General features: G+C 38.6%; 1 protein-coding gene across 1 annotated transcript in view; it reads right to left on the bottom strand.

Moving 5' to 3' along the window:
- The window catches only part of ARHGAP42 (Rho GTPase activating protein 42), a 1,340,395-nt gene that overhangs the window by 402,074 nt on the left and 915,312 nt on the right, over positions 1–23,009 (bottom strand). Inside the window, exon 16 of the mRNA XM_044071941.1 lies at positions 19,527–19,585. Coding sequence (XP_043927876.1) covers positions 19,527–19,585 — 59 coding nt within the window. The remainder of the gene's footprint in view (positions 1–19,526; positions 19,586–23,009) is intronic.

Below are 23,009 nucleotides of genomic sequence, written 5' to 3'. Positions count from 1 at the left end.
TGAGACATGCACCAGGACATGGAAGGATGTGATGGTTTTGCGACATCTATTCCAACACTAACTCATTTAGTAAGCACCAATTACCCTTGCATTGGAAACCATCTCCCAAATTTCAATAAGCAAGATACTTAATCAGTTACTTGTATATAACTGCAACAGTGGCTGAAAAGACAAATGCCATGCAAGGCTTACATGCTGCTCAAGAGTGCCAACCCTAATAGGTGCATCAGAATACACTCATAACACCAGGACAGAAATTCAGCAGTGGAGTCATACATGTGTATGTGAACTGGCCTGGATATTATACAATGAACATGAAAATCAAATGGAACAACACTGGGTAGAAATGTAATGCCCTGTTTCTGATCTTCCTGAGCAGATACTAGAATGTAATCAGAAATCAATTGCACGTCTAAGGAATGGGGCAACACATAAACGTGACCTATCAGAGACAGCAATAAAACAGACAAATGAAAACACTGAGTTGGTTGAAGAGGTGCTGTACTAACACTTGCATGAATCATTAATATTTTAAATAATCTCCTTTTTACAGCACTTAAGACATTCTATGCTATCCACTGCATTTCTTCCAGTATACCCAGCTACTTGCTCCCATGTCTTTAAGGGATAGAGGAGGTTACAACTGAAAGTATTCAGTGAAGCAATTTTCTTTACAAAAAAACAACAGTTTTTTCCAGAGGTGGGTGATTTTCTGGGAGAGACCTGTCATGTCAGGTCTTATTTCTGCAGTGTAGACTTAGATCCTTTGACCTTGCATTTATATTACAACCAATCTTATGGATTTGCAGTACAGCAAGCAGGAAATGGATAATTTCAGATTTATAGGCTAGGCATAAATCACTGTGTAGGTCCCCTACTTCCTGGCTAAAATATTAGGCAAACTTCTTTACAAGCAGCTGCTGGATTACATACAAAAATATGATCACCTCACAGATAAGCAACATGGAGTCCACCCTATGTACAGTGCCCAGACCATCAACTTGTCCCTCAGTTGAGAACCTTTCTCTACTATACATAAAGGACTTCTTTCATGAGCAATTTTTCAAGCCTTAAAAAAAGAGCATTTCAAATGACTGAACACAACTTTGTAATGGACAAATTATCAAACCACGGTTTCTCTCTAATAGCATTATAATAGTTTCAGAGTTATTTAAACAATAGAACCTTTTGTATCTCATCTCAAAATTTTCACTTGTTCTCCAGACACACATCAACTGGAGTTCCACAAGGGTCGGTCCTAGCCATCACCACCCCCCAACTAATCTCTCTGTTCATAAAAAACCTGCCATGGGACCTTTATCGCTGAAACATCACCATGTATGCAGATGATGTTGTTTTCACCTCAGCTCACAAATGTATCCCACAGATGATATTAATGTTGCAAAATCATATTGCCTCCATCTGGAAATGGCTTTCAGATAATAAACTGTGTGTCAGAAGTAAGTCCACAGTCGTGATTTCTGGGTCTCTAAAATGACTAACCACTACACCGCATCCGCTCATTTAAGATCCTCAAGGAAGTCTACTACATTGTATCAAAGAACAAAACTACCTGGGGATCTTACTTGATAGGCAGTAGTGTCAATAGCTTAAAAAATAGCACACTTTCTTTTGGTGTTGAAAGAACAGAAGGCTGTACATTATATTCTCACCCCAGGTACTAACACTATAAGTCAGCATTTATCGGGTGCTGCACTGCTGAGTGGCCCATCCTTTTGATAAGATGCTAAAACAAGACCCCTCTGCCTGAGTTGGTGGCATCGAAGGTGGATGTATAAGATCCCATGGGACTTATTAAAAAAAGAGTAGGGAAAGTGCATTGGCCAAGTTTCTCCTAGTTAGTATGAATACTACCTCTGAAAAGAAGCCAATGGCCTAGTGTACTAACCTTGTCAGCAATGCGCAAATAAATATGAAGCATGCCAAGTCATTGCTATAAATGTCATAATCCTCAGATTAATATACGTTCCTTACCCCTAACAACCAATGTCTCTTCACAAATCCTTACTGCAGAGAACAAGATCTTTTACTTTACTAACTAGCCTACCATAGAAAGCATCACAGCTCTTCTATCAAGTAAGCCAAATGGCTCCAAGTTCTTAACACTCATGGCTCCAAGCTACTTCATAACAGGTAATGCACGCTGCTTAGAAACAAAAATCAGTTCATGAATCTTCATACTCTCTTTGTAGCTCCAGCTCCCTAAAATTAAACAAACCAATTTTTTTCAGTCTTTCTTTGTGAAAGATCCATCACAAACCTATCCCTAGTCTCCTGGAACAGCCTACATGATGACATTACAGCTTTAACAGCCTTTCCTATGTTTAAGAAAAAAGTTAAAATAATTTCTTTGCAAGAGTATTACAGCAAATTTTCAAAGATGTTGGATAGTGATCTAAAACTTAAATTATACAACCATCTAAAAGTTATTTCAACTGATTTTCAACTGTTATGATCACTTCTTTGTTACCCCAGTTAGAGTACTTCAATGAATAAAACAAATGCACTGATGATTCTAGCTTGTGTATAACACACTAATGTATACACTATGCTAAAATTGATTCTATCAGTTTACTACAGGTATTTATTAAAGTAGGTTAGTAATATTGTGTAGTGGTTATAACACCTGTTTAAGAAGCATATGGTCCTGGGTTCAATGCACACTGCAACTATCTGCTGTACTCAGCCCAATTCATTGAGGGGGAGACTGGCCTAATGGTTAAGGTGTTTACCTTACAAACACAAGGTGCAGGGTTTGAGTCTCACAAGAGATAATTGGCTAGGCTTACAATGGATCGCAAGGGCAGTTAGCCTAGTACTAACCTATGAACCTATGAAAATGCCCCCTTCTGTATGTACCTGACCAGGTATATGCAAACAATGGAACAGCCACATAGGTTCCTCACAAAAAGAATGCTGGGTGTAAACAACATGTCCTGTGTGGACTGCGTCAGATACCTTTCCCTGTATTTGGTCTGCTATAGACTACTAGGAGATTATCTCCACCTAGCCTATTTAACATCCTCTGAACTTGCTCTGATGGACCTGTTGGACATCCACAAAACAAATTAACATTACCATTATCTGATCTATGGACATAAACCTCATTTGCAATTTAAATAGGATAAGTTAGTGGGATACATATATGCCTCAGAGAGTAGACCTTGTCTGGAACAGGCTTTATGACCACGTGAAGCAGAGTTCTTCCCTAGCCCAATTCAAGTCAAACTAGAACCAGTGAATAGGGAACTGGAAATTTAACCCTGGGCTGGCAGCTATGTGTCTGTTGCAAAGAGGCAGCCTGTAAAAGCTTGACCACCCACATCCAAGCCAGAATATACCCGCTAAAATGACCCTAAGGTATCAAAACTTGTCAGATATGCTTGGGAAGCATAGCTAGGCTTAAAAACACCCACTGGGATCATTAGCCTGAACATATTATGTCATAACTCTAATGTATATACACTGTTTACATTTTCCTTTTCTGTTCATTATCAGTTGTAGACTCCTCCTCTATCTGGTTTTACCACTAAGTTTTATTTAATTGTAAATATTGTATATATTATCTTACATGTGTTTCAAACTTGTTAGCACACTAAAAAGGGTCTTGTACAAGCCAAACAAAACTATAGGAGAAAGACTGGCAGGGCTTTAGGATGTTCTGATTAACTTAGAGGACTCATACATGAGCTTTTGAATGAGGATTTATTTATTTATTTTAGTTAAGATAGATAATTAGATAAGGACACACTGAATGGTCCACTGCATTCTATTATGGGTCTGACAAAGGACATGTAGAGAGGAATGATAACTTCTTTGGACCAAGATGAGATGATCTTAGCAATCAGTTGGGCAAAGTAGAAGGCTTTTGTAATGATGCTGGATACATGTTGGTCAATTGAGACTACATTATCCGCAAAGATACCTAAGTCTCTAATGGCAGTAACCATTTTAAGGGGGGTGGGGTCATTCATTTATGTGGCTGGTGTGTCAGAGTTCCTGTTTCTCAATCTGCATAATGCTGCATCTTTTGGTGTTAGCTTTATACCATGATCCTGATTCCATAAATTTGCCTATGTTAGACCTCTTGGTGTAAGCAAGTATCTTCTGGAAACTTTGTGATGCTTCCAAGATTGCAATTGTCTGTGAACTTGATGTTTTCACATCAGAGAAGTAAACGTCATTCTGACATAGTCACAAAACAAAGCTTTGAGTTATACCACTGCTGACAAATGTCTTGAAGGAGAGTGTGTCTCCAACTCTAACAGACTGAGTTATATCAGTAAACCAAGTGGAAATCCAGCAGATAATATAGTAATGTATAGTGAGTTTGACTAGTATGGGTAACCAGTTGTAACATATTGAAAAGATAAAATATTTATTCTTGTACTAAATACTGTATCATGGTAATTATGATGCTTTGGGGAAGAGACCTAATTTGCTTTCTCAGTAGTTCATAGGATAGTACTAAGCTAACTGCCTTTGTGAGCCATTTTAAGCCTAGCTAATTATCCCTTGTGAGACTCAAACTGTGCACCTTGTGTTTGTAAGGCAAACACCTTAACCATTAGGCCACCCTCCCAACCTAGTGAACAAACTAACAGTGCAGAATGAAAGTATACTTGTGTAAAATCTTACCATAATGATAGATGTCCTTCTCTTCACTGTTGCAGTATTCTTAACATAAGGAATTCCCTGCCAAGGGTGTCCCGAGTTCCAGCCAGTATACCAAAGCCTTTTACTACCCAAGGTATGCTGTACATCACACGTATGCTCCTCACATACATACGGCATAAAAGTGACATCCTGATGTGCCATAACTGAATGCCTCAGTTGGAACATCAGCCTAAGGAAAAGACAGAGGTTAACAGTACATACAGAAGACAGAAAAGTACCAGGGGATAGGAGACAGCAATTTAATACTGCTACAGTGAAGAAAAGGACATCTATCTTTATGGTAGCATTTTATACAACTGTACTATGTCCTTCCATTCTACTGTTGCAATATTCTTGACATGAGAAAGTGCTGAAGCTGAGGAGGAAACTTGGATGGAGGAAGGGACAGAAAAGCTCTCTAGAATGCAATGAACAATGTCCCTAGCAAAACCAGCTCTAGCTCTGGAAATCCCATCCAACTTGTACTGTTTGGTGAATGTATGCACAGAAGTCCAGGTAGCTGCCTCAAGAATGGAATTAGTGTCCAAACCCTTGAAGAAAGCAACAGAAGAAGCCACAGCCCTAGTGGAATGAGCCTTAACAGAAGACAGAAGGGCCTTTCCATAAGAAACATAACAAAAAGAAATAGCTTTAGAAATCCAAAAAGAAGACACGGGATGACAAGAATCAAAAAGCTGATCAGATTTCCTCATAGCCTTGGTCTTATCCAAATAAAATCTGAGTTGTCTATGCACATCCAAGATGTGTAGTACCTTCTCACTAGCAGAGTGTGGAGAAGGAAAAAAGTAGGCAATGAATAGATTGATTAAGCAACAACTCATTCATCACCTTGGGCATAAAAGAAGGAATAGTAAACAAGGACACCCTGTCCTTATGAAAAATGAAAAAAAGGACAAGCCATAAGGGCTTGAATCTCAGACACCAGTCTGACTGAAGTAAGGGCTACAAAAGAACAGTCTTCCAAGAACAGTGTTGCAAGGAAGATGAAGCTGCAGGCTCAAAAGGAGCCAAAGACAGTTTTTCCATAACAAAATTAAGATTCTAGGGAGGAGGAGGAACAGGATTCCTGGGAGGTATAATGTGAAGGATGCCTTTTAGAAATTGTTTAGCCTCAAACCTAGAAGCTAAAGGAGGAGATAAAGGCAGACAAGCAGAGAGAGCTGATAAGTGGGACTTAACAGAAGAATAAGCCAAACCAGCATTGAGCAATTCACACAGATAAGACAGAACCACAGAAACATCCATCAAGAGTGGATCCCAGTTACGTAAAAGACACCAGACAGAAAACCTCTTCCATTTGCATACATAAGATTTCCTAGTATTGGGTTTCCTCGCCTCCTGCATAACCCTAAGCACGTCCTCAGAAAAAAAAAATGTCTCTGTGGAATCAAAATCCTGTCACCCACAGAGTCAGTTGAAGAGTGGACAGGATGGATGAGAGATCCCATGTCTTATGTGAGTAGGTGCACCTTGTGAGGAAACTTGTGATGATTGCCCTTGGCTAAATGCAGAAGAAGAGGGAACCAATGCTGTCTTGGCAAAGAGGGAGTCACCATCAAGATTTTGGGTTTGTTCTGTTGAATCCTGAACACAACTTTCAGAATGGGGGGAGGTACATAAAGAAACACCCCGGTCCAAGAAAATGACAGAGCATCCACCTTCCAAATCAGAGGACCTGGGACTCTTGACACAAGACTGAAAAAGTTGTCTGTTCAAAGGGGAGGCAAACAGATCTATTTAAGAAGCACTCCACTTGTGGACAATGTCCAGAATCGTGGGATTGAATCAAGGACCAGCTCAGAGTGCCTGCCACAAAACTTTGACCTGAGGGAATATAAACCACCTGAAGAGTCACATGATACTGAACCGCAAGCTCCAATATATGAGTGCAAGCCTGCAAAGAAGGTAAGATGTTGTTCCCTCAATTTGTTCACATACCACAGGTGTGTGGTGTTGTCTGTAAACATTTTGAGAGGCACTGGGGGAAAAGAGGATGGAAGGCCTGAAGTGCTAGCAGAAGTGCTCTCGTCTCTTTGATGTTGTCAAAAAATAAAAAATAATAGTATCCAGAACCATAGTAAAACAAACTCAAATTTTAATAATTTTAAAATACTGTTAAAATACTGATAAAAGAATCGATAAAGACACTTAAAATGCAAGTGATACAGCATCACACTCTTTGATGTTGACATGCTCCTTCTGCTGAACAGGAGACCAGACCCTTTGCACTTTCACTGTGCCAAAGGCTGCTCCTCAACCTACCTCTGAGGCATCTGTGAATGGTTCTTGAGATGGAAGAGATAGTTAGAAGGAAGGCCCGGGTTCAGAGACAATTGTTGAATCCAACAATGAAGTTCCCTCTTTAGACTAGGAAGAAGGGGAGCTGTAAATTCTATGGGATGTACATGTTGTTGCTGACTGACTTCAGGAACCACTGGAATTTCCTCAAGTGGAGTTTGGCTAGAGGTAACATGGTAATGGTGGATGCCATAAAACCCAGAAGTCTCAGAAACTCTCTGGCTGTGAAAACTTTCACAGAAGGAAATGACAGTCAAGACCTTTGGCAGAGGCAGGGATGCCAGCAAAGGCACTGTCTGAATCCAGCATTCCAGGAAAACATGATCTTGAGAATGGGTTAGAGAGGACTTTTTGAAGATTATTGTGAACCCCAGTCTTTGCAAAAGAGTAATGGCAAAGTGAAGGTTTTGCAGAAATGTCTCTGAAGAGGATGCTTGAAAGAGGAAATCGTCCAGGTAAGCAAAATACTTGGATGCCTTGAAGCCTGCAGAAAACAATCACAGGAACTAGGCATTTGTTGAATACCCTTGAGGCAGTTAAGAGGCCAAAGGATAAAGCAAAGAACTGAAAATGCTAGGAAGCAACAGAGAAATGTAAACATTTCCTGAAAAGTGGACGAATAGGTTTGTGAAGGTAGGCATCCTTGACATCCAGAGATGCTAGGAAAACCTTAGGAAGAATTTTGAATGTATGTAGCCTGCTAATAAGTAATTGTGGACTAATTATTTAATATCCATATGTGCTAGTTGCCATTCCGTGTGTGTGTTCTTTTTAGCAGCCTACCGCAGACTGCTTGCCTCTCTCCCCCCTCCGGTACTTCTTAACCCTAGATTAAATTACTAAATAGAGGGATTTCTTATCTCTGATTTACACTATCTCTTTTTGCCACCAGGGGCAGCATTTTACCATGTAAAAGCTAGGAACTACATTTATCTCCAGGTTTTTTTTCCCTTCTTACCAAAAGTTGGTTGATTTCTATTAAGTCATACTCCCCATTCTATAGCTCCTAATTATCCGCTCCCTCCTTGGGAAAGTAATCACAGTTTAATAACTACTAAATAATACTTTTCCTAACATTTTGATTATATTACCTTCTTGCTCCGTTAATATCTTGCAGTTACTGATACTTTTTTACAGTATTTGGTTCTCTTGCTCTTCCCAAATTTCAGAATGCTGAGACATTAGGCTCCGTTATGTCCCTCAGAAACAAAAAGTGAATCAACATCCTCTGCAGTTATATTCCTCCAGGAAATAACTCACCCATAATAGAAGAGATATTACAACAGGCCACAATCAACCTACCCCAAGAAACCATCCTGCTAGGCGACCTAAGCCTAGACTGGCTAGCCTGCAACTCCAACAATCCCTCAAACCATATTAACTTATTCAGATTCTCACAATTAATCCAAGAACCCACCAGAATTGACAAAAAAATCAAAATAAAATCCATTCTCGACTGGACTTTAGTTAATCTCCCTAAAGAAAATTATCATGTAGGCTGCCTACCTGATGTACTGAGTGACCACTGCCCCACATTCCTCCTTCGTAAACAAGCAAACATACCCAAACCCAAACTGTTCAAGGAAACTAGAGATGAGCACAAGGTAAATCCACAAACTCTTAAGAGCATGTTACAGCAATGTGACTGGAACCCACTAAAAACTCTACCATCAGACCAGGCAGTTGAGTTTTTCAATACTATTTTTATGAATGTTCTAAATATACTAACTCTCATCAGGAAAATTAAAACTAAAGTTAACTATGCCCCCTGGCTAAATACAACAAAAGCCTTACTAAAAGCCAGAGACAATGCCTGGAAGAACTGGAAAAAGAATAACACTATCCAAGAAAGACAGAAATATCAAAAAACTTCGGAATCAGGCCAAAAAACAAACAAAAATGGATAAACAAAACTACTTCCTAGACATCCAAAACAAACATTCCAAAAACCCCCAAAAGTTCTGACAGGCTATCAATTCCCTTCTAAAACCTGGCTAAACTACCACCCCAGCTCCCAACACCAATTCTGATAATGACAGCATAGCTTCTCAATTTAATCATCACTTAACTGAATCTATCCTCTCATTATCTACCCAGCTATCCAACAATAACTCCAAATTCACCCCAACTATAGATCAAACTAACATACGCACCTTTACACTCTCAGCTGCACCAACCTCCACAGGTAGAAAACTACTCTCTAAACTAAAACCCACCACTCTCGCAGCAGATGGTCTACCCACTAATTTCCTAAAATTAGCTACAGAGTCACTAGCCTAACCTGTCTCAATTCTTATAAACTGCTCTATAAAAGAAACTTATATACCCCAACTATGGAAAGTATCATATATTATTCCCCTTCACAAAGACGGCAACTCCTATGAACTAACAAACTACCAGCCAATTGCTATCCTATCCCCCCTTTCCAAGCTTCTGGAGAAATGTATGTACACCCAGGTAATGAACTTCTTAACATCACATAATCTCCTCTCCCCCACACAGCATGGCTTCCACCCAAACCACAGTACAACTACTGCTCTTCAGTCCTTTACCAATCAGTTTAACCAACTAAGAAACAACAACTTCATATCAGCCATATTCTTAGATCTATCAAAAGCATTTGACATGGTCTCCCATAACCTACTCTTAGACACTATATCCCCCAGATTCTTCACTCCCTCCACTACTTCCTAGTTCAAAAAACATCTCTCTGATAGAAAACAATCAGTCAAATGGCAAGGTATACTATCACCTCTACTACCAACCACTATAGACATTCCTCAAGGATCTATACTGGGTCCTCTACTATTCACCATTTTCACTAACAAACTTCATACCTCCACTCTACATGCTTCACTCATACAGTGCGCAGATGACTCTACACTAATCTGCTTAGCCCCATCCATAACCACTCTTCAAAAGCCTACCCAAGAATCCTTCTGCTCAGTAGAACAATGGATTACTGCTATCCAACTTACTTTAAACCCCAATAACACCAAACTACTCCTTTTTACTCCCAATAAATCCAAAACCACACTTCCATCCTTCACTATCACTTCCAAAAATGGGACCACAATCTCTCATTCCCCCCATACTAAGCTCCCTTGTGTTGAAATAGATAAGGATCTTCACTTTGATGTCCATATCTCGCAAACCATTACAAAGGTACATAAAAAACTTTATACAAACACAAACAGTTCCTATCAGATCAAGCACAAATCTCCCTAGCCCAAACCCACCTCTTGTCTACCCTATCGTATGCATCACCAATCCTAATTCATATCAGGAAAACAGACATAGACAAACTAGAGTCACGTTACAATAAAATTGCAAAATTCGCCAATAACTCCACTTTTAGAAGTTATCACTGTCTTGCCCTAAAGCAACTACAGAGGTTAGAACTCTCTCAGCTAATTAGTTATCACCATCTAGTACTCACCTTCAACATAATAAGGAAGCCCCACAAAACCCTAGCCCTAAACCAACTACTAAACCAATATTCAGCAAATCGTCCTCTACGCTCATCCAACAAAACCCTGCTCTGCATATCAAAAGCCAATAACACTGCAGGGAAAGGTCTTTTCTCTCACACCATCACTAGGGAATGGAATAACCTCACCCACAATTTCTCCTCAGCACCATCTATCTCACTTTTCAAGAAGTCATTTAAGTCATACCTCTTGCAATCATGGCTCTGTCCTTGCATCACATAAATGCTTTCCTGCTCTCCTCCAAATCTTGCCACCCTCCTCTCTTCACTGCTTACCATAGCTAACATACAGTAGTCTAATACTCCCTTTCAGGGCTACTACCTTGCAAATTATTTTTATCCTGTGACATGTCTCCTTAATGGCATCAGTTTTTGATTGCATCACTCAATGTATGCTTTGTTCTACCAATACTGACATCCAGGGTCTACTACGTTTAAGCTAAGCTTGCTTAGAACAAACAAATATATGATATATCTCTTTGATTGTATATATGCCACTGTACAGAATTGTTTTTGTTTGTTGAAATTGTGTTGTTATGGAGCTTTTCCCCCTGGACCTTTGCTGTAAATGGACCTCGTTTCAGTAGGACATTCCCGGTAAACAAACATAAAATAAAAATAAATAGATAAATAAAAATAATTAAAGGAAACAAGGTCTGAAGAGATAACATGCAAAAGGAAGGTGTTTTCAGAAAGGTATTCATGTATGAAAGATCCAGAATGGGTATCCAAGGACCATCTTTTCTGGGTACGAGAAACTTCCTTGAATAGAACCCTTTTCCCCTTTGATCCTGTGGAAACTTTTAAATAGCTCCCTGATTTAACAGATTTTGAAGCACCTCTGGGAAGAAAAGTAACTGTTCCTGAGGTAGCTGAGGACAAGGAATCCTCATCCAAGGAAACTTCCTCATCAGATGAATCCTGGTCCCTGACTCATCTTTTGAGGGGAAGATGTTCAAGGAGGAGCAGGGACAGAGACGCTCAAAGAAGGCTTCAAAGCCATAAGGGAATTAAATAAGCCCTGAGTAAAATTTGTCACTCAATTTGAGGGTCCCTGGTAGAAGAAATATGCTTTGTTTTTTCCTTCTTTTTTTTACATATTTGCCTTATGAAATGTGGAAGGACCAGAAATTGGTACAGTCATTGAAATCTCCTCCTTCACCAGAATTTGTGGAACCACCCCAGGCCCTTTCATAATAAGTCTTGGTTCCCTCTGACCATCTGAAAAGGATGTCTGCAAATTCAGGGGTATAGCCAGAGATTTACATTTTATACTCAAACCTAATGTTGCTGCCCCCACTACCCACTTTTCATTTTAAAAATGTACTCAGCCCTCAACATCCTACCCTCAAATACATGGGAAGAAGCGTGTTATTTTCAACTGTTACAATTTATTTCCATAAAGGCTAGTTTTAGAGGTGTGTTCCTTTTGCACAAGAATTCTTTGTGTACCACTATACTGTGAATATTCATTTACACAGTTCTAAACATTCTGTGCTGTTGACATTTACAAGAGATGCTCAGGAAACAAAATGTACTCATTTCAGTACACTGAGTATGCCTAGCTACACCCTTATCTGCAATGCCTGGCATTAGATCCATGGAGGCATTTTGCCATTCTTAAGTGGTTTGGACAACTTTAATTCCAAAGTCAGTAAAAACCAAGTGCCAAAAAGACAAGATCTGTGGAAATATGAGAAAAAGTGTGTGAAATGTAACTGATTATAGGATGACCTGAAATGAATGCTGGATTTGAAACTTAAAAATACTGTGCTAACAATATTGTGCCTTAGCATTGGAAATGCAAACAGTTTAAGACAAAGGGGAGAAAGAAGAGTGACTGAAGCGTGAATTGTTTTTATAAGTACAAAATGTCTTAATGTTGTGTATGTAATCTGATTGTTTAGAATCTGATGGCTTGCTATAAGGATCACAGCTCTGTGATACACAGAAAACAGTAACAGAACACAACCCTTTGTTAGTGCCATACAGGAAAAGCTAGATAACTTGGAAAACATGCAGAACTGAAATAATCTGAGTACAGTCAGACTATATGAGAACTACGAAGATGGCATTGTAACTGCCTTGTTGGAAAAGTACAAGTTCTCAGACGTTTAGCTTTACATACCATCAGTCATCAGTCATCAAAAGAGCTTACCTTTTTCATACAACCTATGAACATATCTTACAGAAGACCTGCTATTCAGATACCCTGTATAAAATTTAGGAACATTGTGGATAAGTTGTGTGATCCTGACTCAGTCCTGAGTTTTCAGCCAGATGGGAGCTCAGTGAAGATCTACCAGGACTTTTCACTTCAGTAATGCAGAAGAGTAGTATATATGTTTGACAACTCTCTACTTGCTATCTTAAATTTCCCAGTCATGATTAGTATTTAATGGAATAATGTCTATCATCACTTAGATTTTCCAGATTCAAAATTGTAGTTCCTCCAAAACATTTTACTGGACAACATGTTAGTAAATTTTTCACACCACCAGGAAACTACAAAATCAGTGACTATTGTTGATAGTGGCACTATTTGTGCAACAAAAGGCAAGGTGGTTATTGGGTCTGGCAGATCTGTGGCAAAATAAAAGACCTATTCTTACACCAAGCCATCGGAGTCTAGCAGAATTGTGATAACGTGCAAGTCGTTTTTCTCAGATAATGCCATTACGTGCCTCATGAGCAGGTATCATGCTGCAACAGGTAGAAGACTGCCAGCCGTGCCCAATGATCCAATAGCATGTCACCTCCTAGATCCCTATGACTAACAGATAAGAGGTGCTGAGTGTGCACCAGTATCATTGAGGAACACAGTCCTGAGTGCAGCCTAGGCAGCACAAGTTCACGTGCCTCAAGAGCAGGTATCATGCTGCAACAGGCAGAAGGCTGCCAGTCGTGCCCAATGATCCAATAGCATGTCACCTCCCAGATCCCTATGACTAACAGATAAGAGGTGTTGAGTGTGCACCAGTATCATTGAGGGACACAGTCCTGACTGCAGCCCAGGCAGCACACGTTTGATTAGCAAAAATGGTTCTTGGCAAAGCAAACTGCTCTGCTGGCACAGCCTCTACTAGAGGGAAGGGCCCACAGAGGGGAGGAGGCAGGCATGACTTCCCAAGCTAATGATTTTTTAACACCTTCATTGAATTATCATTTAAGATAAAGGCAAACACACATTTATATAAAAGAAAACAAGCCATATTAACATATTCTTACAAACATTATACATCACATATGCTTTTTGTGTAAGTACCATGAGTCCAGCATTACATAAACTGCTCAGTTCCTGCCTACTCGTAAATCTCACTCCTTCTCCTCTAAAACATTATTCTACATGAATTGTTCCCATAATCTCCTTTTTTTTTTCAATTTAATTTGCTCCTACCCTTTTCTAGAGTTCCCACTTCCAGTTCTTTTATCTCTGTTACAATATTCAATAGTTGAAATACATTTTGTTTAGACTTTGATGTCCACTCTCTAGTAATTGTTTTTTTTTTGGCAGCCACCAGAATTAAACTTAACAAGCCCTTACTATGTCTAGGCAATTCAAATCCTGTATCCCAGCTCAAAAAAACATTTCCTTACTTGCATCAATTTACTCCTCCAATATTTTCGACAGAGTACTCTGTAGGGAATTTCTGAAGTCTGCCAACTCGTTACACTCCCCAATAATATGCTTTTTCTTCCACATCGCACCTCTAGTATGTGCCATCTACCTGAGGAAAAACTACTTGGAGTTTGCTTGGAGTACAGAAATACCTATGCAAACACTTTCAACCAAAATATTGAATCTTCTAGACTTTGTTGCATAATTATGAGCATTATATATGTCCTCCCATTGTTTCCTTTACACATACTACTACACGTTTGAAATCAAATATTTAAAGGAAACCATTTTGTAATTCATATTTGCACTTTTTTAGTAGCCATTCTTTTTCTCCAGAAAAAAGTCTGGTGGGTGGCTAGAATGACTTCCCATCAAGAAGATGTGGTGGGGGAATTAAAAGTATTAAAGAACATGTTTATGGTTAAGGGGTACAATGAGAATATGGTCAACGACTATTGTAAGGAAGTTTTGCATGAATGGGGTGGCAAATACAATCCCCTTTTAGGAATTAATTTCGATGGGGGGTGAGTACAATACAGTAAATGGTCTACAGAAATCAAGAATTTTATTAACAAAAACTGGAATATTTTTAGGAGTAATTTCTCTATTTATAGTTTGTTAAGAACTGAAACTTTATTTTTAAGACAGCCCTCACCTTGAATCATCTGTTCAAAAATGGTATTAATGCAGGAACCAATGCTAATAGAACAACAAAGAGGAACTACTTGCTGCGGGCATTGTAATCTGTGTACTTACATTTTACAAAAGAAAAGTGTAGTATTAAATAATGTTTTAAATTCAAGGGTAGTTTTTCACAAGGGGAATTGTTTATCACAGAGTGTGGTGTATATTGCTATGTGTTTGGGATGCCCAGCCTTTTATGTTGTCAAAACTGAATATCATCTAAAAATTAGAATATAAAACCTTTATGATATTTCAAAGGAAACGGATAACAATGCTTTATACAAACATACTTTACACTGTCAAGCTTATCATAAATTCCATTTTGGAATACTGGAACAAGTTATTCATAACCCATGAGGAGGTGATTGGAAGGTACTTTTAGTATTCCCAGAATTGGTACAGCAACTTAGGTTAGGTGCAGGCTTCTCCATGTTTAAAGGAATCACTGTCTATTGCATCTATTTTGCAGATTAAGGCTAGAAAATTATCGATTTTTATACACAAACAAATAAGGTTTTGTTTCAAAGTCCTATGAACTCACAGTAAATTGTTTACTTCAAGCTTATGCACAAACAATATGAATGCAATAACATTAGCTGTTTTTAATAGCACCTTTAAGGGTTAATTATTTTACTGGGTAATTTAATTGAATATGTGCTAAATTTACTGTGGTACTCATAGTGTAGGAGTGTATAAATTTCAGTGGTTTTACTTGCATTCAATATTTTGATAAAGTCCCTGTAGAGGGGATGAAAGCAGTCAATAAAATTCATTGTTTTATAGTTTATCGGCTTCCATTGATTTGACTTCCATTCAGCATGCTTATGTATATGAGTCTTAACTCTCTAAAATATCCCATCAAATCAGGTAATCTTATACCACCTTGTTCTATTTGAAGGATCAATTTATCCCACATGATCCTTGCCCTGTTCAAGTCCCAGAGAAATTCAACTCTGTATTAATTATTGTCCACAACTTCTCCACTGGTTGATAAAAAAATGCCTAACCTATGTATAAAGCTAAAGAGACTAAAAACGTTTTCACTGTTTAATCCTTGCTATCCAAATCCATAAACAAGAGTTTCCAGCTTCTCAGTTTTTGTATTATCAGTTGACAATAAATCCAACCACAGGACTGCCTCCTGGCCTTAATGGCACAGTCAACATGAAATGTTTTTTACAGATGGCCATTATCAAATAATTTTATTATGTTAAAATATTATTATTACATTATTTTTAAGTTTATTGAAACATATTTAATTTTATTTTAATTATTTGATTAAATATCAGCATGTTAACATACTTAACTTTGTATATATTAGTTGTTTTATATTAGACATATTCAAAAATTCAAAATGTAAGTAGGAAGGTTACCTTAAGGTTTTCAAATAAAGTCATGTGATTTTGTACTAAATGGTATTTAAGGGATTTTCAATGAATGAAAAGTTTGTCCTGATGAAGCTTGTGTGTATTAAAGTGAGTGAAAGCACTTAACAAGTTACTTTGGCAGTCCTGTGGTTGGATTTATTGTCTCAGTTCAGGTTTTTGGTGTAATTTCTTATTTTGTTTTTAGTTCGGTTCATGTGTATTTTATTTTGGTTACATCCCTTGATTTTCTCTTAATAGTCCTAATTAAGAAGTTCATCTGTTTTACCAGTCTTCAAACATTTTCTGTCTTATTTACTTTCTGTAACCTGTTTCTATCATCCACCATAATATCTCTGATAATCTCTACTAAATCAGGCAGGTCTTCTCTTAGATTATTTTTGTCTGGACTCAGAGTACCCTATTTGCCCTTTGTTTCCTCTTCTTTTTCTTGCTGTATAGTTCTAATTAGACTTTCATGCAAGTCTCCTACAGATGGTTCCAAAACACTGACCTGTGGCATATTTTCCTCAGATGCACCTTACTCCTCTGGGGCCAGATTAGCACAAGATGTTGCACAATCACTTGTGTCACAGTTTTTAGTGTTTACTGCTCTTTCCCTTGTTGTGCAATTCTAATTCAACTTTCGTGTGAGTCTCCTACAGATGGTTCCAGAACATCACTCTGTAGTGTAGCTTCTCAGATATATCCGATTCCATCTGCTGCTTCTCCATCTGAAGACTCATTGGCCCACTGTGGTGCAATATTGCCTATGTCATAGTGACCACACAAAGTCCTTCACTTCACAGATGGTCTGTCATTTCCAGTTCTTTAATTTTCACGTCACTAAATTAACTTTTCTTTCTTTTTTTTTTGAGTATTTTTGTTTTTGTTTATATTTCTCTTCAGATATTTTTGAAGCTGCATTTTGTTTTGATTATTTTAGCTCTCCTCTCGGCATAAATATTGCACCAAATTAGATCTCTTTTTCTTTCCCGTGTTTATGCTTCTATTTTGTACCTTATAATAACCTCTGTGTTTTGAACTCGACATCATACAACTCCACTGCCAATCAGGAGCGGACGGTGATCTGCTGTGGCGACCCCTAACCGGGAAAAGCCGAAAGCAGAAGAAGAAGAAGTATCATCTCTGTGTTTTGCTTTTGTCTTGTCTTACTTCCTTTTTTGTACTTTCCTTTCGTAGTTAGCCCCATGTTTCTTTACCTAAGTAGTATTTCTTCTGAACTGGTATATTAAGAATCTTAAAAGTATTATCGGTGCCTTCTAAAAGTATTTCCTGTTCAGGTGCGTTTCTTTCCTCTTATCAACCTTGCTACATATTCTCTGGCTGGAAATTCTATTTTATGTGTATCAGTTGTTGTTGTTGTGTCTTTCGGCATTTCCCAGTTAGGGGCCGCCACAGCGGAACTCCAGTCCGTTAATGATTGGCAGTTGATTTTTATGTGCTGAGTTGCCAGCCCTAACCCACAACCTTCAACGAAGGTACGCCCATTCACGCATGTCTCCATGCAGAAGACGCTCTAGCTGAGAGTCGAACCGGTCAGCATCTTACTGTGAGGCGACAACGCTACCACAGCACCACCACCACCGCGTAATAATACATAAACGTTTCCTTATCCTTAACAATCCACATTACTGTCTCAATGTCTCTTGCTTGGCCTATTGGTTTATTTGAATTTTTTGGACTAGTTCTTTCTACCTCAGAGGCACAACCTTTGGCCTGAGCCTCGTGTAGCCATGTTGCAGGAAGGTGTCTATGTTATGAAGATTTTACACTGCCCTTTGTTCCAGTCCTAGCTGATGCATATACCTGAAGTAGGCACTTTTTATCCTGAATCCTGTGCAGTCTTCTTTTTTTTTATTTTTCTGACCTGCCTTTCTCCATTAAATATAAAATACAGTCTATATGTCAGTATACTCCTTGTGAGATTTTGTACAAAAAAGGTCCACCAAGTAAAAGTATTCACAAAGACTTGAGGTGAATTCAATTCCACTAATACTACTCTCTTTCAGTTCCTGATTTTATTTCTCCATTCAGACCCCCCTACATTTGGTACTGCAGGCAGTCTGCCTTCCTCACAGCACCTCATCCCACATACACAAGGATGTTATGATTGGTCTAGAACCCCATTAAGCTGAATGAACAGTTTTCATTTCAGCACTAATCTAGTCAAAGTATAACTTATACAAACATACTTTAATGTAGATCACCACAGACGTGATTCACATAATCATATCTTTATTCCTAAAAGTGAGGATCCCATGTCAGAAAACTATTTATTACAGTGTTATAGCTGTGTTACAATGTATGCCAAGCACTGTATGCTTGAATCTTACCCTGTTACAGCTCTCTCGTCGCCTCATAATTGAATAGAATTGCATTTACTTATTTTTTTTACTGTTTAAATATCTGATTGACTCTCCTACTGAATATTCCGTAGTCTAGATCCCTTTATCAGTTGAAATCTGCTGCATACAAAACAAGGCATGCCTATCCACTAAAAGCAGTTTAATCCCCTTATTGTAACATCCCAATGCTGGCTCATATGAATCAGAGCCAGGTAGTAATCAGAGAGCTGCTCAGTGTGCCATAAAAACAAGTTTGTTAAATTTAATAAATAATGCCAGTAAAGAAAATACGGTAAAAACAGCATTTAGATTACAATAAACAAGTCCACCTGACATGATAAGATCATAATTACAGCAAACAACAAAATTATAAAAAAACTTTGATGATGATCTTTAAACAGTACTGATCTACATGAGAAGATGGTGGAGGATGACTCAATATCCCTGTCCATCCCAGTAAAAAGAATACCTGTCCTCTCAGATTTGACCACAGGATAAAACTCCAATTTTAAAGGGCATAATACCTTATAGTTTGTCTCAGGATTAACCAAATTGTGTTCAACCACTTCTAGAAGTTTGGTGAGTGCAAGTTACATTATCTTAGTTAGGCAAATGGAAAATGGCATGAGCAACGGAGGTAGATGTCAGAAGTCCATCATCTAGTGGGTGAGATCAATGCTCCATCTAATAAGGATCTGCATAATTGTCTCTGGGGGAAACACAATACCAATATAAATGAGAACATAGAATAGAAGTGTAGTCAGCACTGGCAAAAGGAGACAGATTGCTCACAGTGTCTTACTCCAAAGGTTAAGCATCAAAGAGACACCTATTCATTCTTACTTGCAAACATCTGAAAATGACAGGCAGAATTTGACCACTTGCCCAATGCTAGTAATACAGCTTTCGAGAGTTATTTAACTTAGCTATACAACTAAAAGCGAAAAACTTAATTTTGTGAGTATACAAATAAATTTTCACAGAATAAAAATGTGTATACTTACTCACTGCAAGGATGAGCTCTTTATGAAGCTTGTAAGTCATTAGTGGTTCTGAAAGGCACCTTAATATCAACAAATCACAGAAAAAAATGTCACTTTAATGGAGTTATAAATGGAAACACAAGCAACGTGAAAATGTTTTAATTTCTAAAATGAAAATATTCAGCCCATAAGTAAAGGGCTGTGTTTATATATTCATTCTCTTTAAAGATGAGCTTTGACTTGTTCCGATTTTACTTGTGCTTCAATTTTGTACTTGATAACTGTTTACTGCTTATCAGGACAGTTTATGGAAGTTCTTAATATCCCAGGAAACATATTAGTGAACTAGAATGCACTAAAAACTTACTGAATAAATATTAAATCTGAAAGGCAATAATGACCTTCTGTATTACTTTGAACAGTATTCCAACTGCAGACAAATGCTAGTTTCTATACAGTGAATAATTCTCCACCAACAGCCAGTATTTTATCCCCTTACAACAGGGATGTAGCTGCAGATGTAATCAGTGTAACATCTGTTCGACTTCCATCTCTAAAAGGTATGTTTTCTATTATGTAAGAGTGTGCTATTAATATGTAAACACATACGTTTTTACTGTAACAAAAATAAACATTATCTTTAGAATGACAGACAATGAAAAACTTAACTTTGTATATTTTATTTTTGCTAGAGAGTATTTCTCAACCAGTTGACATAATGGTTAAGGTCTTTGACTTGCAGCTACAAGGTTCAATCCTGAGCTAAATCCAATGTCTGTATAAAAGTTGCATGTTCTTCCTGTGCCTCTGTGAGGTTTTTCCCACATCCCAAAAGTATGTTAAGTGTTTCCCCTCAAACTGACCCAAGAATGGAGTTGTAGACAATAGCATGGACTCTAGATGAGACCTATATGGGGAAGAGTTTTATAGATCAACTGCTCTGGGCATCAGCTGTCGTGTGCAGTATCCTCAAGATAGGAGAACACTGATCACAAACTGCACACTGTTTTAGGGCTAGCCACTCGGTGATTCGGTTATGTAGACTAATTTTGCCAAAAATGGGCATGGGAATTTGCCAGTGATAAGTGGGTAGAGGATGCATCTAACTCCCACCTATGACAGGGACCCATGCTAATGGCAGGAGGGGTGTATGTGCCTCTGTTGACCAGTCTGTGCCCACCAAAATGCTCAGCATCTCTGGGTCAATAAGTTGCTGGCTAGCCAGTGTCCAGTTGCCCAGCCTGGGTTATCTTGAATACCTATGTTTAGTGAAAGCTGTACATAAAACCAATCAACTCGCCAAACACGAACTAAGAATTGCTACACTTAATGTAGGTTAACTCATAGGATGCACCTTGGAAGTAGATGACATGATGGTAATGAGAAAACTAGACATCTTATGCATCCAGGAGACAAGATGGAAGGGCAGTGCAGCAAAGCCACCTACATGACTTGGGATCCAGATTCTACTACACAGTTGGAGGATAGACTTGAAATGGTGAGAATTGTGATGAGGGAGAGGATTCTGAAGACAGTGAGGGATGCCTTCAGAATTAGTCACAGATACATGGTAATCAGATTCCTATGTAAGGCTAGGACAGTATTCATAATCTCAGTTTATGCCCCACAGTAGGATTATGATAATAAGGAAAAGACTGCATCAAGTCAGCAGTTGCAGGACCTACTAGATAAAGCAGAAGAACAGGAATTTGGGTGACCTGCACATACACATCGTGATAGACAGAACAGGATATGAGGACTGTCTGGGTCCTCATGGGTGGGGCAACAGGAATAAAGAAGGCAAGGCCTTTCTAGATTTATGTCTGGAAAATGGCTTGATGGTAGCCAACACATGGGTCAGCAAGAGAGACAGTCTCAAGATCACATACAAGTGTGGCCAGCATACAACTTAGGTAGACTTTCTCCCAGTAAGGAAAGGGCACTGGGGTAAAATCAGTGACTGCAAAGCCATCCCCAGTGAAATAGCTGGCCCACAACATAAACCATTGGTTGCCACAATCAGCTGCAAGCTTTGGACAGAGAAGGTTCTATGGTCAACAGTAACTAGGCTGAAGACCTAGAAAGTGACTGGAGACAAAGTATAGGATTTCAAGGAAATACTCAGGGCTCTGGCACTTCATGAAGAAGAGGAAGAGGTATACCTCTCAACGGTACAGATTTTTGAAGAATATCCAGATTTTTGCCTCATATTTTTGGTCTGTTTCTTATAAAGTAAGCGGTTTTCTAGCAAATCACTAGGATTATCTGAGGATTAAAGTCACTAAATAATGACATGCATTTTAGTTTCAGACTTCATATCCTTCAGAAAATGCATGCTAACAGAAATATTGTTATTCAAGCAACTTTCTAAGTTTATGAGTAATATATAAAATGTGTCCCTATTTTTGGGCCTTTGTTCCCCCATTATATCAGGCTTTGTCCAGATTTCTTACGCTAAAAGGTGGAGAGGTATGGGATGAGGAAATTGGTGGACTTGAAGAAGAAGCATAGCAATGCCTCAAAACAGAATATGTAAGGACTCTAGAACAGATATGCAGCCATACCAAGTATGGAAATAAGGTACGTTAAGTAAAACTGCTGATGGAATGAAGAAGTCCAGGAAGTCATTAAAAGAAAGGAGTGCAGTAAAAATGGTGACATAGAAAAGACAGACCAGGTTAAGAAAGAATACTGGCTGACTAACAGAGAGGCTACTAAAGAATTTGCAATAGTAAAAAATAAGGTATCAGAGGCACTCTATCAGCATCTAAAAAGTGACTCAGTAGATGGCAGAAAGAAATTCTTATCAGGTTGCAAGGCACAGCCACAGGATGTCAAAGGCAGATGGAAGAAGTACTTCCATTAGCTTCTGAATGAAGAAAACCCAACTGAAACTGTACTGCCACAGACAGAGCCTAAGACGTAAGAAGAACAGGAGCCGATCCAGGAGGAAGTCAGAACAGTACCAAGGAACACAAAGTCAGGAAAAGCAACAGGTTAAGATAAAGTCACAGCAGATATAATTAATATGTTGGGTGAATGGAGGAGAAACAGCTCTTGAGGGTACTTATAAATGTATGGAGAAAAAGCTGTATCCAAGATGACTGGAGAATAAACATAGTGCTAATGTACAAAAACAAAGGGAACACACACAACTGTAGGCAGTACAGTGGTATCAAATGTGTGTCGCACTGCATGAATGTTCTGGAGAGGGTGACTGATGAATATCCAGAGGAGTAGTAGAAAGTAAGATGGGAGATGAGCAGTTTGGATTCACATCATAATGCAGCAGAACTGGCCTTTTGTTTGCAGTGTGACAGACAGTTAAGACAAAACTAGAAATGAGGAAAGGGTCCAACTGGGCATCTCTAGACTTGGCGAAGGCATAAGACAATGTCCCAAGAAAGCTTATTCCAAAGTCTCAGAAACATTGGTAGAATTAGTGCAGGCTATGTACATGGACTCAATGGACTCAAGTATGAACAGGGTTCGGTCTCACAGAGG

The sequence above is a fragment of the Protopterus annectens genome, chromosome 5.part0, assembly GCF_019279795.1.
Source record: "Protopterus annectens isolate FY-2018-M chromosome 5.part0, PAN1.0, whole genome shotgun sequence".
NCBI lineage: Eukaryota > Metazoa > Chordata > Ceratodontiformes > Protopteridae > Protopterus > Protopterus annectens.
The sequence above is the reverse complement of the archived record's forward strand: the minus strand, read 5'-3'. Positions and strand labels throughout refer to the sequence as shown.